Source organism: Lampetra planeri, chromosome 12 (assembly GCF_965212315.1).
Source record: "Lampetra planeri chromosome 12, kcLamPlan1.2.h2, whole genome shotgun sequence".
NCBI classification, from domain to species: Eukaryota; Metazoa; Chordata; class Hyperoartia; order Petromyzontiformes; family Petromyzontidae; genus Lampetra; species Lampetra planeri.
Genome location: NC_136118.1, coordinates 12,123,054 through 12,147,162, shown reverse-complemented (window position 1 = coordinate 12,147,162; position 24,109 = coordinate 12,123,054). Strand labels below are relative to the sequence as shown.

General features: G+C 46.8%; 1 protein-coding gene across 2 annotated transcripts in view; it reads left to right on the top strand.

Moving 5' to 3' along the window:
• The window catches only part of LOC144721706 (GDNF family receptor alpha-4-like), a 50,153-nt gene that overhangs the window by 16,310 nt on the left and 9,734 nt on the right, over nt 1–24,109 (top strand). For both annotated transcript variants that reach the window (XM_078599567.1, XM_078599566.1), the window contains exons 5-6: nt 14,149–14,258; nt 21,406–21,543. In XM_078599567.1, coding sequence (XP_078455693.1) covers nt 14,149–14,258; nt 21,406–21,543 — 248 coding nt within the window. The remainder of the gene's footprint in view (nt 1–14,148; nt 14,259–21,405; nt 21,544–24,109) is intronic.

Sequence of the window (24,109 nt, the reverse complement as noted above, 5' to 3'; positions counted from 1 at the left end):
CCCTCCCCACCCAGCCCAGCCCCTCCCCACCCTCCCCACCCATCCCCTCCCCACCCTCCCTACCCAGCCCCACCCTCCCCACCCAGCCCTTCCCCATCCTCCCCTCCCCACCCAGCCCCTTCCTCCCCACCCAGCCCCTCCCTGCACGACGGACGGACACAATAATCCCCTGTGGGCTGGTGTAATTGCCTATTTTCCCCCTGGCCTGCAAATCTACTGCTCCCCCACGGTGGTGGTAGGGCAGTGGGCCCCAAGTGCTTCCCATCGATGCCCTCCCGACTTCAGGACGTATTGCTCCGGACTGTCATCCGTGTCTTTGGGTTCTTGAATAATAATAATGATGATGAATAATAATAAAAGTCTAATAAAAAACAATAAACTGTAGTTGGCAGAGACCCGCTGGAACATCTGGCATGGCTGTTGCAGCGTGCGCACTCAAAATAAACCTCGTCCTTATATTTGTTTCATTATTCCTGAAATCTATTTAAAACTATAATGTCCGGAAATACACTGCTGTTTTAGAGATGATTTTGGTAATCGAGGTATACTATATATATAAAACCCTAGAACAAGTCTGCATGTGTGAAAATGACCAAATACGTATATAATCTTCTAAAAAATAAATAAATAAATGCATTGTTAACAATGCTCAACTTGTGACGTTCAGGACACGAGCCAAAGCGTAAATGGCGCGCGCAGATTAAAAGGACTGCGAGATAAAAAAAAAAATGTATAAAAGTGTGTAGATAAAAAATAAAAGTGTGTAGATAAAAAAAAAATAAAAGTGTGTAGAATAGGTATGAAGTGCAGCCTTGAACTCGCCGCTCGATCCCACGGTGGAGGAAGAGCTCCCCCCTTGTAGGTGAGCACAGATTAGCCGCTCATTGGCGAGCTGGGAGCACCCACACCTTACCCCCCCCCACCGCACGCGGCCCGTCGGTCGACTGTGGTGCCACCCATTGAGTTTAACTTTTCGTTTACGCTGCTTGCGAGACAGGAGGCGAAACGGGGGCTCTGATGAACTTTGACATCGGCTTCAAATGCCGCGCCAGGAGATTGCAAAGTCCTGCGCGCACACCGTTAGCATCCCTGCGAAGCATTATTATTATTATTATTACACGTTGACATTTTGTGAAGCGATTCCGAGCAAAGGATATTGACGGAGCTGTTTAATAAATAAAGTGTATAAATAAAGGAGCGCGTGGACCCTTCCTGCATTAGAGTACTTCGCCGCTGCGTTCGTTTTCTTCCTGCGAAAATGCAACGTCGTCATACAATCTGCATTCGTAATGAGCGTGCACTCTTCCCACATCGTTAAGCCGACACCCCGTTTACGCTGCGGCAGGGCCTAATGGTTTCGTTTTAATTCATTTATTTATTAAAAAGGGGTCACTCGGGGTCGCCTGCTGCGGTGTGTCCATGCTAAGGGCCTTACAATACAGAGCCGGATTATCCTAGTAGCAAAAGTATCTAGTAGCTGCGGGCCCCGCACTTTAAAGGGCCCCGCGCCAAATGCTTTCAAGCTATCAATTCCGGTTCGGTGATTCCGCACTTGCTCTATTCCTATAGTACTATACCGCCTTCAACTTTTATGAACGACTGAGTGTTTACGGTTAGCGATTTGTCGTATTATCTGGCTGTATAGCAAATAAAAAAATTAAAATCACTTTGCTATGCAAGTAAAAAAATGTGTTTTAATATTTATGTTTTTTTTTATTTAGGGCCCCTTTATAACATATGCTAAAGGCCCCGCACTACCTTAATCCGGCACTGATACAATAGTGTTGTGTTTTTTACAGTCCTTCCTCGCTTCGTCTAAGAAGGTTGTTTGGTAATTATATATATATAAATAAAACGTTGGCTTTTACAAGATTATTGTCTCCACATCAATCACACGATGGCTGTGTGAATCAAAACAAGACTGGCAGCGACTGCAACTCCTCTCGGCGGGTCGCCATACGGTCTTCCCGTTGGAGCTTAATTTCGAAGTTAAAATATATTTTTTCGTGCGATCACGGCACGAGCAGAGATCGTCACGCTGATCACAGCAGCCGCTGCTGCGTTTTAATTTACGCCGCCCGATGTCAATCATGGAAACGGAAACCCGCCGGCAGGCATCGCCGTACGGAGTGAACGATTTGATTGTTAAGCTTCGTATTAGCATTCTCAACTTAGAGGGGCAGGCTCTGCCATAAAAAGAAAACAAATATTTGGTGATGTGCTTCCCATGCCACTGCTGGGACCCACACAAGTGGCTAAAATTGGCCGGGGTCGGTTGTCCATTTACGTAACACACTGCACTCGGAGCAGTAATAAAAGCCACGTGCAGTGGGTTACTGCCGAAGACCCAAGGCTTCTTGACCCCATGCGACAAGATTAACCCATCACCCAAACAGGGTTAAATCTCGTTTTCCATGCACTCTGAAGCCATTGCTCTCAACCCAGTTACTAATGACGGCTCCGAACCACGTAAAAGAAAAATGTGGTTTTACATTTAATGCATTTTCACTGTGATGTAATTGCTTCACAGCAGAGAGCTACAAACCGTAGTGCAGTGGTTAGTATACCGTGAGTTGAACTGGACTACTATTGTTAGATGTCTGCCCATGGCTAGCATCAGTGGTGACATCTAAACGAGTCCGAGGCTTCCCCCTTCACCACCCTAAACTAAACTATTTTCCAGAAGCGACCTGGCCCCAAATGATAGCTCAACCAAGTGGCCTATCACGTGGGAATATATAGCAGCCAAACGCTCTAAACGCGTGCTGATTCTAAACGTGGAGGGGAAAAACCGGTGGACCCGAAGAAAAATCCACGCGACCACGGGGAGAGAGAGAGAGACATGCAAACTCCAAATATGCAGTAGGCGTCGTCGGGTTCGGCACTGAACCCACGACCTCCTGTGTACCAGGCGAGGTAGTTAACACCGTGGCACCCGCCCTGAGCAGCGTGTAGACGCGCAGCAGTCACACAGCCGCCGTGTGCGACACAGCGTGGGGAAGATCTCTATCCAGCAATGGATTGACGATCGTCTGTAAATTGTTAAATTACTATTTTCAGATTTATTACCGGGGTCGCCCTTGCAAAAGAGGCAATGCTTCATGTGCCTCAATCGGTTTTATTTAATCTCTCGGTTGATAAAAAAAACGAAAGGGGACGGCAGAGATACGTGCATAGCACCCGTCTGCGTGGCTAAAGGAGCTGCCTCTTTGGCTATGGTAAACGAGGTATGACAGGGACATTTTAAGTGGCCCTGTTGCCATCTCGCTTTGTGGTTATTACCTCATTTTATGGGAGGCGTTGTAAAATACTGAAAAATACATCCGTCTGTTCCTTCAATGCAGTCCGTGCGTTTTTGTATATTTATTTTTGTATATTTATTTTTGTATATTTATTTTTGTATATTTATATGCGCTCACGCTGGGAGGACATTTTATCCATAAGAGGTTTTTTTGGGTTAGATCGCGTAAATATATACATTTGTCGTTAAAACCCGCCACCACCCCACACAGCCAACTAGTAAGGGTTGTCACGTAAACAGAACGTGCCAATTCGTCACTAGTACAGCACACCGGTGTGTTGGAGAGCCAAGCCACAACATTTACAATCTGAGCACGACGTTTCGCCAGTAATTACAACTAGCTTCATCATTCCGACAGCTCTGTTTCTTCACCTGAGGACGGCTGCTTGCGTTGTGGCCGAAACGTCGTGAGAATTTTATTTTATTATGTTTTATTTGTATTATTGTATTATTTCCCTTCTACGTGACTTTACCGAAAGAACAAAGAATAAGAAGTCTTACTGTTTCGTTCCTTATATAAAGGCGTAGATGCGTTGACCACCCTTCTGCGCTCTTGTACAATGTGGGGGTAGGGGGGGAATTACTGAGTCAACGTACATTCTGCATGTGCATTATGTGAGCCCTTTGAGCTTGTCCTTCCTGTCTATTGTGTTTATTAAAATAGCGCTACCAACGGTAATCCCTATTGAAGTGCGCTGCCCTTTGTAGGCATACATTTAAATAATGTATTATTTGATCATTCGCTTCCACGCAGCACTAAGACGGTAGCTATCCGAATGGTTAAAGTTATTTTGATTTATTTCAATTTCGATAGATTCTCTAATTAGTCTTGGCCAGTAGTAGCTAGTTTTGCACAAAACTTCAACATTATCAAAATCAATTGAGTGTGTCCTTGTTGGCACGCGTGTTCTGCTACTGCTGACAGTTGCATTTGGGAGAATTTAATATTTCTCTGTTATTCTTTTAGTCTCGATGCTGATCATTCGTAATGGGAAGTGTTTTTTTAGGGAGGCGGGTGGGGGATTGGTAGGCATTTTAAAACGCAGAGATGTCAGCCTTAATGGATTTAATGTTTAATTTTTATTTCGTACTTTTCAAGAGCAAACAAAAAGCGTTGACGTCAGACCGGATCGTGAGCCGTCCGTGCGATATCCTTTGGCGTTCACTGCGTGGGGATGTCGCCGTCCCTCTTTGTATCTCGCAACTTGCTGGAGCAACGTGCAACACGTGCCCCTCTCCTCATCGCGTCTCCGGGAGCCTGTGGTCGGGCAGCTTTTACCGAATATCTGAACTGGTCCTGGGCATTCCCTAGGTCGATTCAGCCTCAAATGAGTCACTGGTGCGGGTGTGTAAACATCGCCACGATGGAGACAAAGGCGGCCGCCGGGCGTGGTGCTGGCCACCCGGCCCTACGTGTACACTGCCGGCTTTCATAGATGCTCGCGAACAGCACTTGCTCCAAAAGTCTGTTGAGCCAAAACAGGGGGATCTTTGTCTTTGCCTTGCACAATGTAATGACCCGCCATCGGGATAAGTCCGTAGGGATGAATATTTCTGATTTCTAATCACTGGACATGCAAGCAAGCATGCACCACGTCACCTAGCATGAGCCGGACATCATTGCTTTGCTTGCCTGCGCTCCACAGCATGAACACAGCAGCAGCAAATCGCTGCTCACACTCACTCACTCACACATTCACTTAGCGATTCACTCACACACCCACTCACCCACCGACTCACTCACACACTCACTTAGCGATTCACTCACACACTCATTGACCCACTCACTCACTCAGGCACTCACTCACCCACTCACCCACCGACTCACTCACTCACTTAGCGATTCACTCACACACTAATTGACCCACTCACTCACTCTCTCACTCACACACACACTCACCCACCGACTCACACACTCACTTAGCGATTCACTCACTCATTGACCCACTCACTCACTCAGGCACTCACTCACCCACTCACCAACCGACTCACTCACACACTCACACACTCACTTAGCGATTCACTCACACTCATTGACCCACTCACTCACTCAGGCACTCACTCACCCACTCACCCACCGACTCACTCTCTCACTCACACACACACGCAGTCACCCACCGATTCACTCACCCACCCACTCGCCCACCCACCCACCCACACGTGCACCAACGAGTGCCTACTTTGTGAGAATGATCTGCAACGACTGGAAACAACGCAGCGTGTGCAATGTTCCAAAACAACGTTTTGAGTCAATACGCAGCCGTGGCATTGGCGATCACCCAGCTCGCTTTGACGACGCATAACAGCAGCCACCACGTGAACTCCAGCTTCCTCATCAAGCATCCCTTTAACGCTGTACACGTAGCGACAACAACACAACTATTGCGCCTCAATAGCCGGGGACAATTCATTTGCATACGCGAACTATTTGACGCACCGCTGTAATACGCAAAGCCTATCGCATGCTCCAGGAGTCGATGATCGCTTGGCTACTTAAGAAACGGCTGATCGAGTCGAGGTGTATTTTATTATTCTATTGCATTTTCGATCTTATTCACTGCGAGCGAGTGCTAAGCACTGGAGCATTGTTGAATTTTAAATTGCAACTCCCCCCCCCCCCACCACGTCCCATTTACATGGAATACGTTTGCTCTGAACATGAGAATCAGAGGATATTGCACTTTACTGGCTATGATGCTGGTATTCACACCATGCGGCCCAGTTTCATGTCAACACACATTGAGAACGTGTATAATTGTTGTGTGCATTTAGGGTACATATGTCCGCATTCAGTAAGCGCACACTCGTTTGTGTACCCGATATAAGCCCAGTAGGAGGAGAGATGCCTGAATGTTTTCTATTTGACCGGTAATTTCATTACCAGAAGCACTATGCACGTTCTAAAGGGGACGTTAAAGACATTTACAGAATTTGGAAAAAGTAGGCCACTGTGTGGCGATGCCATAGTTTTTAAATCTTAAAATTAAGCGTCTGCAAATACATTTCCCCCAAAAAATAATGGTCCACAATTTAACTAAAGCAGTGGCACAGTGAACCCAGCGAGTGGAGTTTGATTCCTGGATATGGCTGACATTGGTAGCGAGTGGTATCTGACCAGCGTGGTGAAGTATAGTCAACCCCCCCCCCCATAGTCAATCCAGAATGGAGGAGACCTTCTTCCCACACTGGATTGAGAAAGGGCTGTTCAATCGTTATATTATTAGCTACCCATGTATCCATTTTAAAATCAGACAATAACTAGTTCAGTAATGTGCACGTTTTTTTCTTCTATTTTCACAACGAAGCTCATTAAAGCCATTTGTGACCGTGCATTCTACATATTCTGCACGTACGTGTGGAGCTGGACCTTGCTCTAATGCACGGAGAGACAAAGTGTTTTTCATTAGCCCGTGAGACGGCCAGAAGCCCGTGTTAGCGCGATTGCGCGCGTCCATTCATTCGTACCACGTGTGCGTTCACACACGCAGACTCCTCGCTCGGGCCGACAGCAACGGCGCTGGATTTAATTTGCTTTATGCCAGACTGACTTTAATAAGACTCCCTTGTCCACGGCTTCGTCTCGAGATACAGCGTTACACGTGCAGCATGGTTGAACCTCAAATTTTATGGCATTCGTCTCTGTCGCTGGGTCAGCGTTTCGTTCGCTTAACAAACGGGAAGGCGGCTCGTTTCATTGGCGGCTGTGAATGGGCAATTTGGGAAGTGTATAAAGATGGTTCATTGCATTAACTGGTTTAACAATGATCCATCGTAATAATGGCTTTGTATTGTGCCATTAGTCAATTGCGTTATGCATGTGCTTTTAAAACCAATTACGGTAATTGTATAAATGTAACTGCACAAGAGTGAGGTAATAGCACAAATATGGATCGGCCTTCATCCAATTGTGGATAGAGAATGGCCTCTATGCATTCGCAACAGTTTCTGGGACTGGATCGTGAAGGCGTGCGTACCAACAAGGTAGGCCGATTTTGTCCTTAGTTTTACATTCATATTTACAATGGCAAATACAAAAATGCAATTACAAATACCCCAATTATGCATGTACAAGTTTGCTGGACTCTTTATAGCCTGGTCCCAGTGTCTTTCGTTTTATGCTCCTGGCCTTGATCTGTAGTTTCGTGTCTGCAATGTAAAATAATTGCAGCACTTTAGTAGGTTATACACATATATGCCGTGTAAAAATCAATTCCATCAGTAATCCGCATTGTCAATGTGTCCACACGTTATGCATACGCTTGAAATTGTTTCGGTAACATCGTCGGTACGCCTTGCACAGAGGGAAGGTTTACATGATCCAAACTTTGTCTTCGACATTTGCCCAACAAGTCTCCGCTGAGTTGTCGTTTTTGGCACGCGCCTAAAGCACACCGCTGGAGGTTAATGCGAATCACCGCTTAACCTGCTGCTTTGTGGCATTCACAACAATCGGCCAGTGAGCCGTCAAGGATTGCATTTCTTTGCCCTGCTCGTAGACATCATCATCCGCATCTCCGGTCCGTACACGGTTGGCTACGTACGGCGCGAAAGATGTTCAACATACATAGAGAGATCACTCGATAGCCGGCAATAATCCTGAACAGTTTTTTGTTTACATTTCAATGAGGCCGTATTTATTTCTTCTTGTCATATTCATCACCGTTGTCATCCCACTGAACATACTGTAACACATCAAACTGCCACGAAGCACATCCAATTTTTGTGCCAAGCAGCTAACATCATTGGTCACTGTATTTATTCTACTTAATTGTACTCCTGTTTCCAATCTTCTGTTCTTGAGATAACAGAGACAGGCCTTTCAAGTTAACAGAGCATTTTTAACTGATGAAAGCATATTGTCTTCCCATTTGATGGCTTCCTCGTGCATGAATACACAACCAAACGGGTGTAAAGTGTGTCTCTTGATATAGCTATACTGGAGACATGATTGCGTACATGTGTTTGTAGTCTGCTGTTTAATTTACCTCTGCTGATGTGGATATTTATTTTCAGAATTATCTCACGGTGTATGCTCACTTGCAGTAACGCCTGCTTAACACATCAAAGGGAAGTATTTGTTTGCAATCTCATGGCTCCATTTCCATTATACAATATAGCCTAAAAAAGATAATTGGGCAGATTTGCATTGTTGATAACCCGTTTATTTTCACGTGTGTGTGTGTGGAATTGTGCTCAATTCTACGTTTCACTAAAAAAGATAATTGGGCAGATTTGCATTGTTGATAACCCGTTTATTTTCACGTGTGTGTGTGTGGAATTGTGCTCAATTCTACGTTTCACTAACACTGCTGAAAAGTTTGAACCTGTGGCCAAAGTAATTGTTCGTACACGTGGATAAACATGGCTAAAACGGCACTCACCCTGCATCTCTGTAACAGGTGTGTGAGCTGTAACAGGTGTGTGTGAGATGCACACCGAATGTGCCGCCTCTTCAATGCCCTTTACGTGCCAAGCAGACTCTCTCCCCGCCGCTGCCGCCACTTGGATGACATCCACTGCGCCACAGATTTGTCAAAATGTAAATGAGGATAAAGAGTCTTGAAAAAAAACACACAATGGTATTCAACTCGTCGGGAAAAATGAAGGTGAATCCAGTCTCTGCCCTCCCATGAAACATAGCAAGCCTGTGAAAGGACACATGGACCAAACGAGGAAATATATAATCTAAGTAATGTATATATAAAATAACTACTTTTATTTATAAAGTTAAAAAGTGCAACTGTGCTTGTGTATGTCCACCCATTTTTTGTCAATACACCGCTGGATGAGGTCCTCCCCCAAAATATTGCCAGTTTTAGCGTTATTTACGGTAAAGTCACATAGGTGAAAAAATGAAATTAAAATTAATAAAATTAAAATAATCACAATCACGACGTTTCGGAGGCAACATAAGTCTCCGTCATCAGGTGGGACCGTCACAGCCAGATTTGATGTATCACTTGCTGTATCACTTGATACAGCAAATCTGGCTGTGACAGTGCATACATTATCAGAGTTATGTTTTTTGTTTGCATTCCGACTGCAGGTATTGTGGTCAATGCAAACATGACTCCTTGTAAGAAAAAGGTGTCAGTTTTGTTGCCAGAAAAAAGTGTAAAAAAACAATTATCATATTTTGTTACTGGCAAATGAGGTTCCAATGGTTGTTTTATTTATGTACACGATCTGACAAACCAGTCGAACTTATAATGCGGAACATTCGTGCCCGCTCTCCCCGCTGCCCCCTTGCATGGACACAGCGAGATCCCGGTCGTCGGCAGCAGTGAGCCATTGAGCGCTGTTTGACTTCCACCCGCCGTCATTGGGTGGAGGGCAATATCGTAAGCTTAGTCTACCTCGGGACTCGTGTGACCTGGCAAATGAAATTGGGCCGGAGGTGTGAACTGCGGCACGATGGACCGGAATTACTTTAAACAGCTCAAACATGCCTTTTGGTCTCATCGCAGTTATCTCCACCCACACATGTCATCATGGGGAAAATGTGCAGCAATTCTGTCCTGTGAAACCAAATGACGCATTGGGAGGGTGATCTCAAAAAATAATTATCTCTCATATGCACTATTGAGCTTTGCTGTGTTCATTACACAAATTTAATGCGATAACTCTTTGGCACACACACATATATAGTGCACGTGTGTATGGACAGTACATGGGGACAATTTGGATGACCCCCACTGCACTACCAAGGCCACATTACCTGAGCTTGATTCCCACCCACAGCCGACATCAGCAGCAAGTTATATCTGAACCAGTCCTCCCATAGGTAGGCTCAGCCTGAAAAGAAGCCCCTACTTCAACAATGGTGGAGAGACAAAGGCGGCCAGGCATGGTGCATGCTGGTCACACATTTCTTCGTGCACCCGATTCAGCCTGAACAGGCGTTCGCTAACAGCTCTTACTCCGACAGTCTGCAGACTTTGTGGGGAATCTTTGTCCTGTGTTACAAGGGTGGTCAATATGGAGGTCCTTTGGACGGACACACGTGTACCTTGTTCCGCTTGTCTTGATCAGGAACGCAACATGAATAATGCATCAATTTGATGATGATATCACATTCACAAAGTTTGTACATTGGCTTTACTTGGGATTAAGCTCCGAGTGGTTTTCAAAACTATGCAGCGCGTGCGCGCGTGCAGCGGTGAGCACGCTGCGCTATGAACCCGGCCACCCGAGTTCGATTCCCGCACACGGCGAACACCGGTGACGATGATCTGAACCGGTCCTGGGAATTCCGCAGGTCGACTCGGCCTCAAATAAGTACCTGGTGCTATGAGTAGACATCGCCCTTGAGGAGACAAAGTGACAGAGAATTGCCTGGGCACGCCAAGGGCATTGAAGAGGCAGTACATTCGGTGTGCATCTCACACACACACACCTGTTACATTTACACACCTGTTACATGCACACCTATTACATCTCACACCTGTTACATGCACACACCTGTTACATTCACACCTGTTACAGCTCACACACCTGTTGCAGAGATGCAGGGCGAGTGCCGTTTTAGCCATGTTTGTCCACGTGTACGTAAAATTACATTGGCCACAAATTCACAATTTTCAGCTACTCGCTCACTACACTTGCCCCAATAGTCTGTTAAGGCTATCACGGGGGGGGGGATCTTTGTCTTTGTCGCGTGCGTGTGCAAAGTAGAGAGTCGGACACCCCAGTGCCACACACCCTCGTAACCCGCGCACGGGGCAGTGTGGGGGGGGGGGTCACCGCGCTAACAGCTGTCCACATTGGGGGACGTACAGAGGACGGCGACTGTAAATAGCCCCGCTAGAGGACCACACGCGCGCATACAGCAGCTGGGTGGCTGCTGCCGCTGCTGCCGCTGCTGCTACCGCCGCTCACAGCGTGAAGAGAAGCGAATCGCGCCGGGAGGGGCGAGGAGGTGGGGAGCACACGCGAGTTGTCAGGAGACGTGACGGCACGGGGACATCGAGCGGAGGGGAGGGCAGAGGGAGATGCAGTTTCACTCGCGATCGCATCCAAACAAAAGTTTGATTTTCTAAACTAAAGTTTGATTTTCACCAGGTAAGGCCCGCTGAGCGATGTAGCTTCTTTTTTCAGAAGCGACCTGGTCATCACAAATGATAAGCTCAGCGAAGCGGCTTATCGACGTATGGCAATTGGCAGCAGACAAATCGTCTGAACGCGTGGTGATGTTGATTCTAAATGTGGAGGGGAAAAGCGGAGGGCCCAGAGAAAAATCCACGGGGAAGAGAGAGAGAGAGAGACACACGCAAACTCCACATATGCAGGCGTCAGAGTCAGGATCGAAACCACGACCTCCTGTACACCCGGCGAGGCAGTTAACATCTCGCCACGGTGGCGCCCGAGCGTTCGTTAGCTATGCACAAGGTGAGGCCCATCTCAGGTGCAGCAGCTCGTCATGATCGTCAACATGCGGGCGGCAGTGTTGCTATTCACGCAGCGGGTGGTGGTTACGAGGCCACGTCTTGCAGATAGCAGATGCGGTTTCTTGACCCGCAAATTGATTTTTTTTTTATCTGCGGTCAGCGTGCAGTGGTGAATGTGGTGATCGAGAGTAGAACGACTCCACGCCGTGATTCATTTTGACGGAGGAGACATCGTCTCGTCGGGGAGCATGAACCACCACGTGGACTCCGGTCATCCTCACAGCAGTGGCTTTTTGGCTGGCCATCGAACAAAGACGGTCACTGTTGTTGCCCACTTTCATGTGCGGCCGACTGGAATGCTCTTCCTTACGATATTAGGAAACCGCTGGAGCTATCTAGAACTGATTTGTGTTCAGTTTTTTTGTCCTTCCCCGCACACCTCCGATTAGCACTGTTTGCTATTTACGGTTGCGAAAGAAGTAAAAAATACACGCATCATCGTCATCATCATCATCACCATCATTGTCATCATCATCATCACCACAGCGAGGCACTTATCTGCTCCACAATCATCTGGCCCAGCCGCCCCGATGTCAAATTATAGCTGTTGCTCTACACCAACGTCAGCCGTGCGAACAAGAAAATATTACTGTTGTTTCAGTAGAACACCCAACATTTTGTATGAGCCTACAGTGAAGTAGAAACGATGATTTTAAAGTAGTCCTTTTTTCTCGTACCCAATAATGTTTGGCATTACATTTCGGGAGCAAACTTCTAAGAGAGATAATGTATCCGAATGAGCTTTCTTATGAATAGCACCGCGGGTAATATATGGTGGTGGTATATAATTTGATGGAAGGATGGCTCCGTGAATTGATTTTTTTATGGGAAAAGAGGTCCAGAATTTAAATTCCCGCATGCGACCAGAACAGCCCCTTCTAAAACAGATGTTATATCTCATTGGGGTTGTCACTCGGATATTAATAAAATGAGAGAGAGAAAAAAGCGAGGCCCCTCTATTATAGCACACATTAATCAAATATGCATCCATCCCTTAATATTAAAGCTGTCCAGGAACAGCGTTATTGCATGGCCCCCCCATTCTCAACATCTGAACCCACATCAGACGCATACGAGGCACATGCAACGAGCGAACAGGAGGTGTCTGACGAGCGGGCTGAGCGTGCCAGTTCTGAGCCCCTCCTTGCTCAATCACAATGTTTACGGTGGCCCACGGGGCGCCAATAGAAACACCTGTGTGCTGATTACGGCCTTCTACCCCCCCCACCCTCTCTTTACTTTCTCACCGCCCAGCACCGCGAGCCTTATTGAGACAAAGCAGAACAACGAAGCCACCTTTTGGTGACGCGCTATAGCGGTGACCCCCAAAATTAACCAGTGACCCCCCCCGCATCCTTACCCCTAACCACGTGCTCCGCACCGCCCCTCCTCCCCTCACCCCGTTCCATAAATTCCTGCTCAAGCAACTGTTCCACTATTTCACTGTTCCGCTGTTCCACGACGTTGAGGCCGTGGGAGTAACGGGGTGAGCGCGCTTGCAGGATGGGCTTGCGGGTTCAGAGGCTATGCGCGGGGGGCCCCAATTTGAAGAGGCGTGTGCATGTGCGGAGATGCTGGGGGGGGGGGATTAGGGATGATAGACGAGGAGGAGGAAGGAGGAGGAGGGGGAGAGAGGGAGAGGAAATAAAAACGGTGGAGCCCGGTTGCGCTGAGACCATTACAGCGCACAGCGCTGTCACTCACACACGTGGCATTTGGCCGCACGGATCAATCTTAATACGCGAACCACAATCCTGTTTTCCTGCGTTGCCTTTAAGTGCAGTAAGCATTACTTAAATCGGGGATTCGGAGATAAGCACTGTCGTCTGGACACATCTTGCACTGAAAACTATGAATTGTTAATGGGCCATTGATAGTGTAATCCCAAGAGCATTTCATTACGATTTTAAATGTATTACTCTAACTACCATATAGATTGTCACTCTCATCATACATTCCATTACATTAAACCCGCTCTGCTTTACAGTTTGATGCAGCCACGCAAGGCGGATGAGCGCACATCCCCTCCCCCGCCCCCCTTAATGTTGCATTTCTCACGAACGCTTCATTCTCCGTGTCGGAGCGTACACTCTCTAGAGTTGCACATTTCAACGGATACAGTACCGCTGCTTCCATCTGCCATCGGCCCCTGAACGAGAGTGTAGAGTTACCATGCCATTCTACCATCGCCAATTAGATTACACGGGTCTCAGAGAGCCTCCGTTGCCTCTAATGGTGCAACGCATAATTTTGTTAGGCGACACTTTTCTAACCTTTTAGGCACCTCCACGTCTAATGCGGTCTATCACTCTTCCCTTACCGCACCCCCGTCATCTGGATCCTTCTCCAATTTGCAGCCTAACGCTTTCCTTCCTTGCTGTGCTTTTTTGCCTCCTCCAGGTCAAGGCTGGCAGACTTCATCATCAACTGCAGTCCCTCCAAAAAGTCCATCAGCGGATGCTACAACGAGAATTACGCCGCCTGTCTGCTCTCCTACACAGGGCTCATTGGTCAGGTCACATTCTTCGCTGCACAGCATTATTGTTCAGCGCAAACAAACCAAACGTACCCATCGCGAACGCTCCATGAGATCCGGCAAAGTGGTGCCGTGGCAAATTGTGTTGCCTCGCCATCAAAAGATTGTGAGGTCAAGTCCTGGTCAAGCCCCTTCGTCTCCATGGTGGTAGATAAAATGGCTCCTACTTTGTGGGGGAGGCAGTGGGGGGGGGGGGGGGGAGTCAACAACGATTGTCCTATGGAAAAAAAATTGTCCCCACCATAGCAATGTGGAATGTATACTACGAGCCCAGGGTGGAGATGAGTGCTCACCCCTCACCATGCTCAATCGTGAGGGAAACCGCCGGCTGTATTAATGTGCCACTATTTTACAAAACCCACCGCATCAAGTATGCAGTTTGAGGAATACAAATCGACCGTGGAACGAGGTGTTTTCATCGCAAGTAAAGCCTCGCAAAGTAGGCCTAATTGGTGGGGGTGGGGGAGAGCATGCCCAGTACACGCCTCTGTGTAGGAAACTTGATGGCAACGTGGGTTCACTTGCCAGCTTTTGTCAAACATATTCCAGTTTTTTTTTCCAACAGTTAAAAACTAAAATTCGACGTTCTTCAATTAACGTGTGTGTGTTTTTTTTATCGTAAAAATCCAAATCCCAAACGAGAACCAATCCATGGCCACCTTCTGTCGCAACGTAAGTAGCCAACCGTGTTAATCGGAGGTGCAGGGGATAGACAACACGGCTCAACACAAACATAAAACAAGCCAAGTTGGCATCTGTGTATTCAGCGTTGCCACCTAGTGTCCTGCTGCCTAGGCTACAGTCTCTCCACTGAGAAAAGCTTTTGTTTTAACAAGCCACGGACACACGTTTTTGTTAATTAATTAAACATTCCTTGTGTTATTGAAATTACAAAATTGCTACGTGATCACACGTTGTCACTCGGTAATGTAAATCTTGATTCCAATCACTCCCGATGGTCATTGGATTCTGCTGCTGAGAAACGATGAATGGGACAGCGCGGATCAGATGCGACCACCTATTCGATCACCTGTTCCACCACCGCCAATTCGATCACCTATTCCTATTCTGGTAGCGATGAAATTGGATGCGACCCAATCCCATCGCACACTCAAAGCGTGCACGCCTCCAAACTGCAAACAGCATTCGGTTTTTTCATGTTCGCAAGCCATTGACCCCGGAAGCATGGCCCAATGTTCCCACAACTTCAGAATAAGCAATTAGTGCATTAAGTGCCTCTCAAGGCAGCTGTGAAAGCCTACTCCAGGAATACTTATCGTGCGACTACTAAGCATGCCGATCGTTGATTTCATACGTAGGTTCTCCAACAATGACGAACCCCAGAAATCCTCGGTTCATCGGAGTTATTATTTAGAGGCGCTATACGTACAGCAAAAACATTTAGGGTCTCTGCAATTTTTTGCCAAATTTCGGACCTTTAATAAATAGGGCCTGATTGACATATAGTTTGTTTGTGGCAATTGTCCACGTGTACCTTAAATATAGTTTGTAAAAAAAAAAATGTAGTTCAATTGCAAACTGTTTTTTCTACTTTCAAATTAACCTAGTCGGGACAACAATAATGAAATGTTATAATTATATTTGAAAGTACAGAAGTATTGCACGTTCACGTAAACTACTGACCATTTTGACACGTGGTCTAATTTTCCCGCAATTTTCTTGAATGCCTAAGTTTAATGCTTCGCATTTAAAATAACAGTCTTAGTATTTTTCTTTCAAATGATATTTGCGCTTGAGACTCCACGAGATGAAATACTCACGAAAAAAAACTGTAATAAAAAAAAACTCCACCGTCCACTCAATTGGTTTCATCGACTGAGCAATTACGCCAAGTTACTTTATGAAATCCTTAAGAATTATTATTCAGCTTAATGGAAATGATTCAGCGAGCGCTTATTTAAGTAATTATACAGGAAAATACTTTCAATTGACTCATCATACTTTCTTTAAAATAAGCTTAACTTTGTTTAGAGTAATTCATGCTTCTGCAGATTAAAATGTAGTTCTCTCATGAGAAAAAAAGGACAGACTGCAGGCATTTGTGAAGAGCTGTTACGGATAAATTCCAGGACAAGCACATTCCTGCAAATACCCGAGATGGTGCATAAATTATGTACACGATGTGTATAACATACAGTGGGGAGCGGTAGTACAATGGTTAGCGCGCTGCGCTGTGAACCCAGAAAACCGGGTTTGATTCCTGCTCACAGTCAACACCAGTGACGATTATCGAAACCGGTCCTGGGCCTCCCCTAAGTCATATCAGCCTCAAATGAGTACCTGGTGCGGTGTGTAAACATTGGTGACAAAGTTGGCCGGGCGTGGTGCCAGTCTTCATCGGTGCTCGCGAACAACACTTGCTCCTACAGTCTGTTAAGGCTATCGGGGGAATTTTTGTCTTGTGCGACATTATATTAAACGCCTGTTTGAGGTATGCTGTGGGTAGAGTGCCCAACTCACAATCTGAAAGGTTGCAATGTGAAACCCTGGTCAAGGGGTCCCACTCAGCACATCATCCATGCGGGGTGACTAAAGTGAGTAGAACATTGCGGAAGGTCAACCCGTAGCTGTAATTTGAGACTGCCACGGGTCCACGAATGCAGATTAGCACCACCCGCTGGGCTCGCGTGAGCAATGAATGTGTTTTTATTTTACTTGACACGCACAGAAGGATACTCCAGTGGTTATAATTGGTACGGTTTGAAGGCCAATCAAGCAACATCAATGTGCTATTAGGCAGGCCCATTGCCCAAAACGTCGCCTATTTTTTATATATTATTTTTAAGATCACGGTGTTATTGACGAATGTGTTTTAGATTTTTTTTTTTTTAATCAAGAAGTATGTGTTAATTGTACAGCGAATTTGAATCCGAAGGGAAAGCTAGCTCATAATCTATAGTGAGGAAATCGGTTAACAACAAATCTTCGCCGTCTGATAATTGATTATCGTAGTGGGGTTCTGCGCCCGTGTTTTGACGAGTGGTGGCCAATACCGCAGCCAAACATTGGGGAGGCAATTATCGGCAATTACTGACGTTTCCACATTTTCCCTAGAAGTTTCCCTATCGCTCAGCGTCCTTTTTTTTGTTGTTGCCAGAACAGGAGACATTGCCCTCCGCTAAACGGCTCAAGGCGCCCGCTCAAGTACTTAATGGTGGTGATGTTGGAACGGCCACTCCGCCTGAAGGGGCGAGCGAGCGTGTGGGAAATACAGTGGGGGGAGGCTGGGGGTGGGGGGAGTGGTGGGGGGGTGGAGGTGGAGGGGGTTGAGATTGGGGGGAGTTGGGAGGGAGTGGTGGAGGGGTGTGGAGAGTAGGGGGTAGGGAGTGGGGTGGGGGGAAGTTGGAGGGGGGTGTTGGGGGGAGTGGGGAGTTGGGGGGGTGGGGAGTTGGGGGGGGAATTGGGGGGGGAGTTGGGGGAGGAGTTTGGGGGGAGTTGGGGGGGTGGGGAGTTGAGGGGGTGGAGAGTTAGGGGGGGGAGTGGGGAGTTGGGGGGGGGTGGGGAGTTGAGGGGGTGGGGAGTTGGGGGGGTGGGGAGTTGGGGGGTTACAGCGGTGAGCGCTGCGCTGCTGCGCTACGAACCAGAGACGAGTTCGTTTCCCGCTCACGGCCACCAACACCGTTGACGATTATATTATCGGAACCGGACCTGAGCCTCCCCTAGGTCGACTCAGCCTCAAATGAGTACCTGGTGTGGTGTGATTAGGGGTAGGTGTGCAGTGGTCTTGTCTTTCTGTAGCCCCGATCGGTGAGTGCTGGGTGAGGAGTACGGGGAGAGCCACTTTCTCTTGAGCAGCTCTCAGTCACGGCTCAGCTCTCGAAGCGAGGTTCACATCGACCTCAGAGGCCCCTTGACTCGGACGGGGGGGGGGCTCCTTCCCCAAATCCAAACAATTAAAACAGTCTTCAGTCCTCTTCTTGGTCGCCGTTTTCCCCCGACCCCCGACACCGATCTCCACACTTTGCTGGCTTGCCACACGGCGCTGCAGCAAAGTCAAACAACGGCCACGACACTTTGGTGGCGAGCGACGATTTTGGGGCAGTCATGTTGCTGTTTGTCCATTTGCTTGCTTGGGTTGTCGCCACACACACAAACACAAAAATTCGCTCGCATGACAACCATTTTTGCCCTTCTTCCCTTTCGGTTTGCCCGAGGGCTTCAACGTAAAAAGTTTAGATGTTTACTCGACAGACCGGCTCTCCACATGAGGACGGCTGCTTGCGTTGTGGCCGAAACGTCGTGAGAATTATTTTATTATGTTTTATTTGTATTATTTTATTATTTCCCTTCTACGTGACTTTACCGAAAGAACCAAGAAGATGAATCCCTGCAGTCACGAAAGAAGCTTTAAATCGAAAAATGTTCCACAGCGTTACGATGTTAACTTTAATCACCGTGTGACAGGAGGGAGCTCGTGCATGCTCGTGGTATTCACGCACGCGTGCATATCTCTGCCCGTGATTTGAGCAGGTTACTCATCATACAGCAGCTGCCAATAGCACTACTGTACATGATTGATGCATTTTGAACGAGTCTTACCCTCAAAAGTGATGAAGGTAGTCGTTCAATTTGAACAAAATACAGTTCTGCCGAGTCGACATTTACAGCCATTCTCTTGGCTCCTGGACAGAGAATGAAGAAACATGGCAGTCAGTAAACATGGTGCCAAGGTTTACAAAGAGTAGGATATCTTCCTCGGGTGTGGGAAAGGCAGCGGGGCCACATTGCGCCGACTGGAGGTTTGAGACATCGTGGCCTGGCCGCTGTGATGGGGGCCGCAGGGAGGCTCACATCAACCACGGCCTGGGTGCGATTCCTGACTCTGGCGTTTATTCCCGTGCGGAGTTTGTGTTATTCTCTCTCTCTCTGTCTCCCTGTCCTGCCATCGCTAAACAAGACGTGCAACATTGATTTGAAGCTTTCTACCTACGTGACGTTGCCGAAAGAACCAAAGACGTACAACCTAACCGGCAGCGGCCAAACTTCCCATTTGCCGAAACAATTTCCTGAAAATGACTCATTTGGGATCACACGCACAGCAGCAACATCGCCCCCTACTGTGATATCCGAGCAGGACCCTCAAGAAAAAGAGTCTCGAGACTCGAGTAAATCAGAGTAAATTTTAAAAAAACACGCACACAAACATTTTCCTGTAAAAATTATCTATTAAAAAAGCGCAACACATTTAGCAATCGAAATTCTAGCGGAGCAGCAGTAGCGTGCACTTAACCAATGCCTTTGTTCATTGTTGAGTTCCACGGTGAAAAAAAAAATCAAACATCAGCGCCGTCGTAATCCGCTTGAGGAAAAGTCGCAATATAAGCAACGTGCTGGCTAATTTACGCGCTTGTAAAGATGAAGGGAAAAAAATGTCCCCGCTGACGTGGGCTTTTTATTTTTATCACAACGTGCATTTCTGTTTGGAGCACGTTGGGAAATATTGCTTGTAATTACCGAGTTAGTAAACGTTCTCTTCCTGCTTCCTCAATGATTGTTTTGGTGCGGCGAGAAAACCACTCTTGCTTAAATAGTTTATCCGACGATAAAGTGGAATCTTAAACATCTGCACTTTCATCAGCGGGACGTAATGGTTTACACCCATCTTTATTAAAGCAGTTATTTATTGCTTACTGTCGACTCATCCTCGGTTGTGAGGATGATAATAGCATTTCATGATGTAGAGGACATTGTGCTTGCTCATATTATTACAGATGATAAGTAGTCATATTTCACGGTAATTTGTGACGGTGGAAGAGCGGTGGAGTGGTTCGCGCACTGCAATGTGAACCCCGGTGAACTGCGTGGTTCCAGGTCACGATTATAACATCAGTGGCCTGGGACCCATCCTTCACCTGTCCACACGAACCACAATAGTGAAGTATGGTCAAACAACCTCCAAGGCCGACACTGGGAGGGAAGGCTTCTTCCAGCAGTGGATTGACAAATGCTTCTCGTTGATTGTTTATTATTTAATAGATGGTTAATTGATAGTGGATGACCGAGGTGGTTATGATTAATAATGTTTATTTTGTTAATTTGTTAGTAAACACAGTGAATACAGGTTTACGGTCATGGTGAAGAGAACGCAAACATGATGATGAAATAAAAAAAATGTAATTAATTGACACATTAATAAAACGGTCAACGATGAACTTGGCTTTGCATGACGGCAACCACGATTCCTGAACGGCAATGTCACCCGCGCTTCTCATCAAAGTCATCATCGTCGTTGTCGCGGCGACGGTGAACGGCAGGGGTGCAACGCTCCATCGCTTCATCAATTCACAGCGATTCTTCAGAATCAGAATATTTATTGCGACTGGTGAATCCGATGAGCTGTAAAGCTCTTTATCATAGATGTCCAGTAGGGGCAACTCAGAATGTTACAACGACAACCAATAAAAAAAAACACGATTCTTAAGATAATTGGTTTTTTACCCTTCTATCTGGCAACAAAACTGACACCTTTTTACAAGGAGTCATGTTTGCATAGACCACAATACCTGCAGCCATAATGCAAACTAAAAACATAACTCTGATAATATATGCACTGTCCTTGAAGTTGATTGGTCCACACCCGAGACAGCTTTCCAATCAACTTCAAGGACAGTGCATATATTATCAGAGTTATGTTTTTTGTTTGCATTATGGCTGCAGGTATTGTGGTCTATGCAAACATGACTCCTTGTAAAAAGGTGTCAGTTTTGTTGCCAGATAGAAGGGTCAAAAAACAATTATCATAATTTTTTACTGGCAAATGAGGTTCCAATGGTGTAAACGATTCTTAAGCTCACGACACCCACAACAACCCTGCATTGTGCCAAAAGCATTGCGTCGGTAGGGTGGGAGTGGAGGTGTGGGGGGGGGGCAGAGCCGGCCCTAGACCTTTGGGGGCCCTAAGCAAAATTTGGTTGGAGGCCGTTTGACCGTTTAAAGTAAGGCCTACTAGCTAGCAGTGACTCTAGGGGGCCCTCTGCTGGCCACGGGGCCCTTTGCAATTGCAAGGGTCGCTTAGTGGCTTGGCCGGCTCTGTGGGGGGGTAGTACCCTTGGGCCCCCCTGCATGCTGACTTGCCGCACATGTCGTGTCTCGCGACGCAGGCACCGTGATGACGCCCAACTACGTGGACACGCAGAGCGCCGCCGCCGTGTCCCCGTGGTGCTCGTGCGGCAGCAGCGGCAACGACCGCGAGGAGTGCGACAGGCTGCTCAAGCTCTTCACCGACAACCCCTGCCTGAGTAAGCACCGCACGCACATCATCATCATCACCACCACCATCATCACCATCACGCACCGTACACTGAACCACTGTGGCCTGCGCTCCGTCAACTGGGCAGGAACAGCAAAACGTTGCCGACTGCCTCCTGAACGAGCATGGCTGGCAGACCTCGACATTCGCTGGCAGACCTCGACATTCGCATTTAGCTACTGAACGTAGTGCCGCGCGTAAGAATAGAATCGCCACCATCATCAATCATCATCATCTGTCATGATCACTCCACTGCTGGATGGAGGCCTCCTCCCCCACCCCCCCCAAGCCACCATCGCCACCTGTCACAATCCCGCAAGGCAACCACCCATCCAGCACCTGCTGAACCAATCTCATCGCACAATCTCGGACAGGTCCCACGTCTTGACCGCCACTCTGTTAAACGTACCCTTTCGATATTGTCCATCATCACTTCTGTCCGGCCCAATCCCACATTACTTTTCCGAACAGATCGGATGACGGCGCGTGTCATTAACCTTGCGCACGTTTGCCGATTCCACAAATTAGCTGTTGAAACTTACACGTAGGCTTCCACCACCAATACGATTCGTAATTAGTTGATTTTGGGTCAGATCATCGTGTAGGTGTACTGTTAATTCTTAACCATAGCCCTCCATCACCCAGCGACAAAGTCAATAAAATCAAGTTGTCACGTCGTGGGCAAACGTGCCGATCGATTTGGGTCTTTTTTCTGTGAACACCTGACGATGCTGGTTGTAATCTCCAGCGAAACGTCGCGTAAAATTGTCAACATTGTCGCTTGCTTTTCAATGTTCTGGTTTTGATTAAAAAACCAAAAAAAGCAATTGGCACATTTGCCTACGACGTGATAATTTAATGTATTGGCTATGTCGGATGATGGAGTGTTCTATTAAACACATTTACATAATACCTTGCAGTTTTAAATAGATTTGATTTAGAATTATAAACTCTTCAAACATTATAGGGTTTGCTTTGCTTTGTGAAGGTTTCGTCTGCTACTCATTACACTTGAAAAAAAAACATTCAAATATCCACGTTCATCAATATTTTCACAGCAACAAACTACAAATCTAAATATCATGACTGCCCTTTTTCTTGTTGCAAGGCAACATCCGTGAGAATGATCGAGAGGTGTTTTCATCCAGGAATGAAAACAAATTCACGTTTGAAATAAAATACTCTGTGTTACTTGCATTCACGTGCACTGATCATATTTATGGACTTATAAATATGATCAACAATAAGTTCGAACACTGATATGACGTGAACTGCGCATAGTTCTGTCACAACAACAAAAAAGGTTAATTATTCTCTGTAGTGGAGTGGTGGTAGGCTGCAATCCTCAAGTCTTCCGCTTATGGAATTTGCAACAACACATAAAGAGGTTCTTAAGGAGGCAGTCACATATTGTAAGTACACAGGATTCAATTCGGCACGTCTACATAAACATCTCCGCAAAAAATGTTTCACACAAAATAAACCTCTTCCATTCCCCTGCAGGAAATAACTGCCCCTCTGTCTGCCAACATTCTTAGAGACTTGCCCAGTGCAAGCTGTACATCCATCTTGCTCACAAATGAACCCGGGGAGTTCATCACGCCGCAACTCACGTCTGCTATTGTGAAACCCCGAAATGAAATTTCCATCCCGTCGGTAGAAATCCCGCGATTATCCCCGTTATCCATTTGCAGCGTGCGCTGCATGCATGCCACGTAACATTGGTGCGGTTCAATTAATATCAACTCCCTCCGCTCCTTCCGTTCCGCCTTTCATTCACCTCGCTACAAATCGACGGCTATCCGCAGGTGCAGAAACGCGGGCGTGGGGGAAGGGGGCAGCCGGGAACATCACGTGGTTGACCTCAGGGTCAACACGCGTGTCACCCGGGTCATGTGTTGTGGAACCCAAAGAGCCCACGTTTATATTTACTCTGCAGGGCGATGACCTGGCAGCACAAATGGTGTTCTCTCGTTTCCGCGTAGCTGCAAATGACGCTGCCCCGACATCCGCACTTGAGTCCATCTTCACGGAATATGCGCGTGCAAAATGCGTCTCTTTGCGAGTCACTAAAAACTGTCCAAAGGTGTACCCCCCTCCACGTGAACAATGCACCCATTATAATTGCACTCATCACATTCTGCACCATTGTTAATGCAAATAGGTTATTATCGCGATTTAGAAAAAACAAAAACCTCCTGAGTCTCCCATTAAAGGAAAACATTCGCAGGGTTATAAACCCCATGCCAGGCTGAAAAGTACACCTACGGACAAAGTTAACAGAAGACAATTCTTGCTGTCTTGATAAAACAGTCGGTGTTTTCATACTAATACGAAATGGGTTTAGTCTCGGCGGTGTTTTTTTTCTGCTGGAGAGAGCAAGTCAGCGATTGCACAGTTTCTGAAGGCAAAGTTTTTTTCCTCGTGATAAGAGGTGCTCTATTTCATTGGGATCTCACCTGGCTCCAATTCAATAAATTAGTTCATTCGATTTGTTTAAAATCACTACAATTATCTTAAATCACATTTGAAAGAGAAGTCATTTTACACATTCA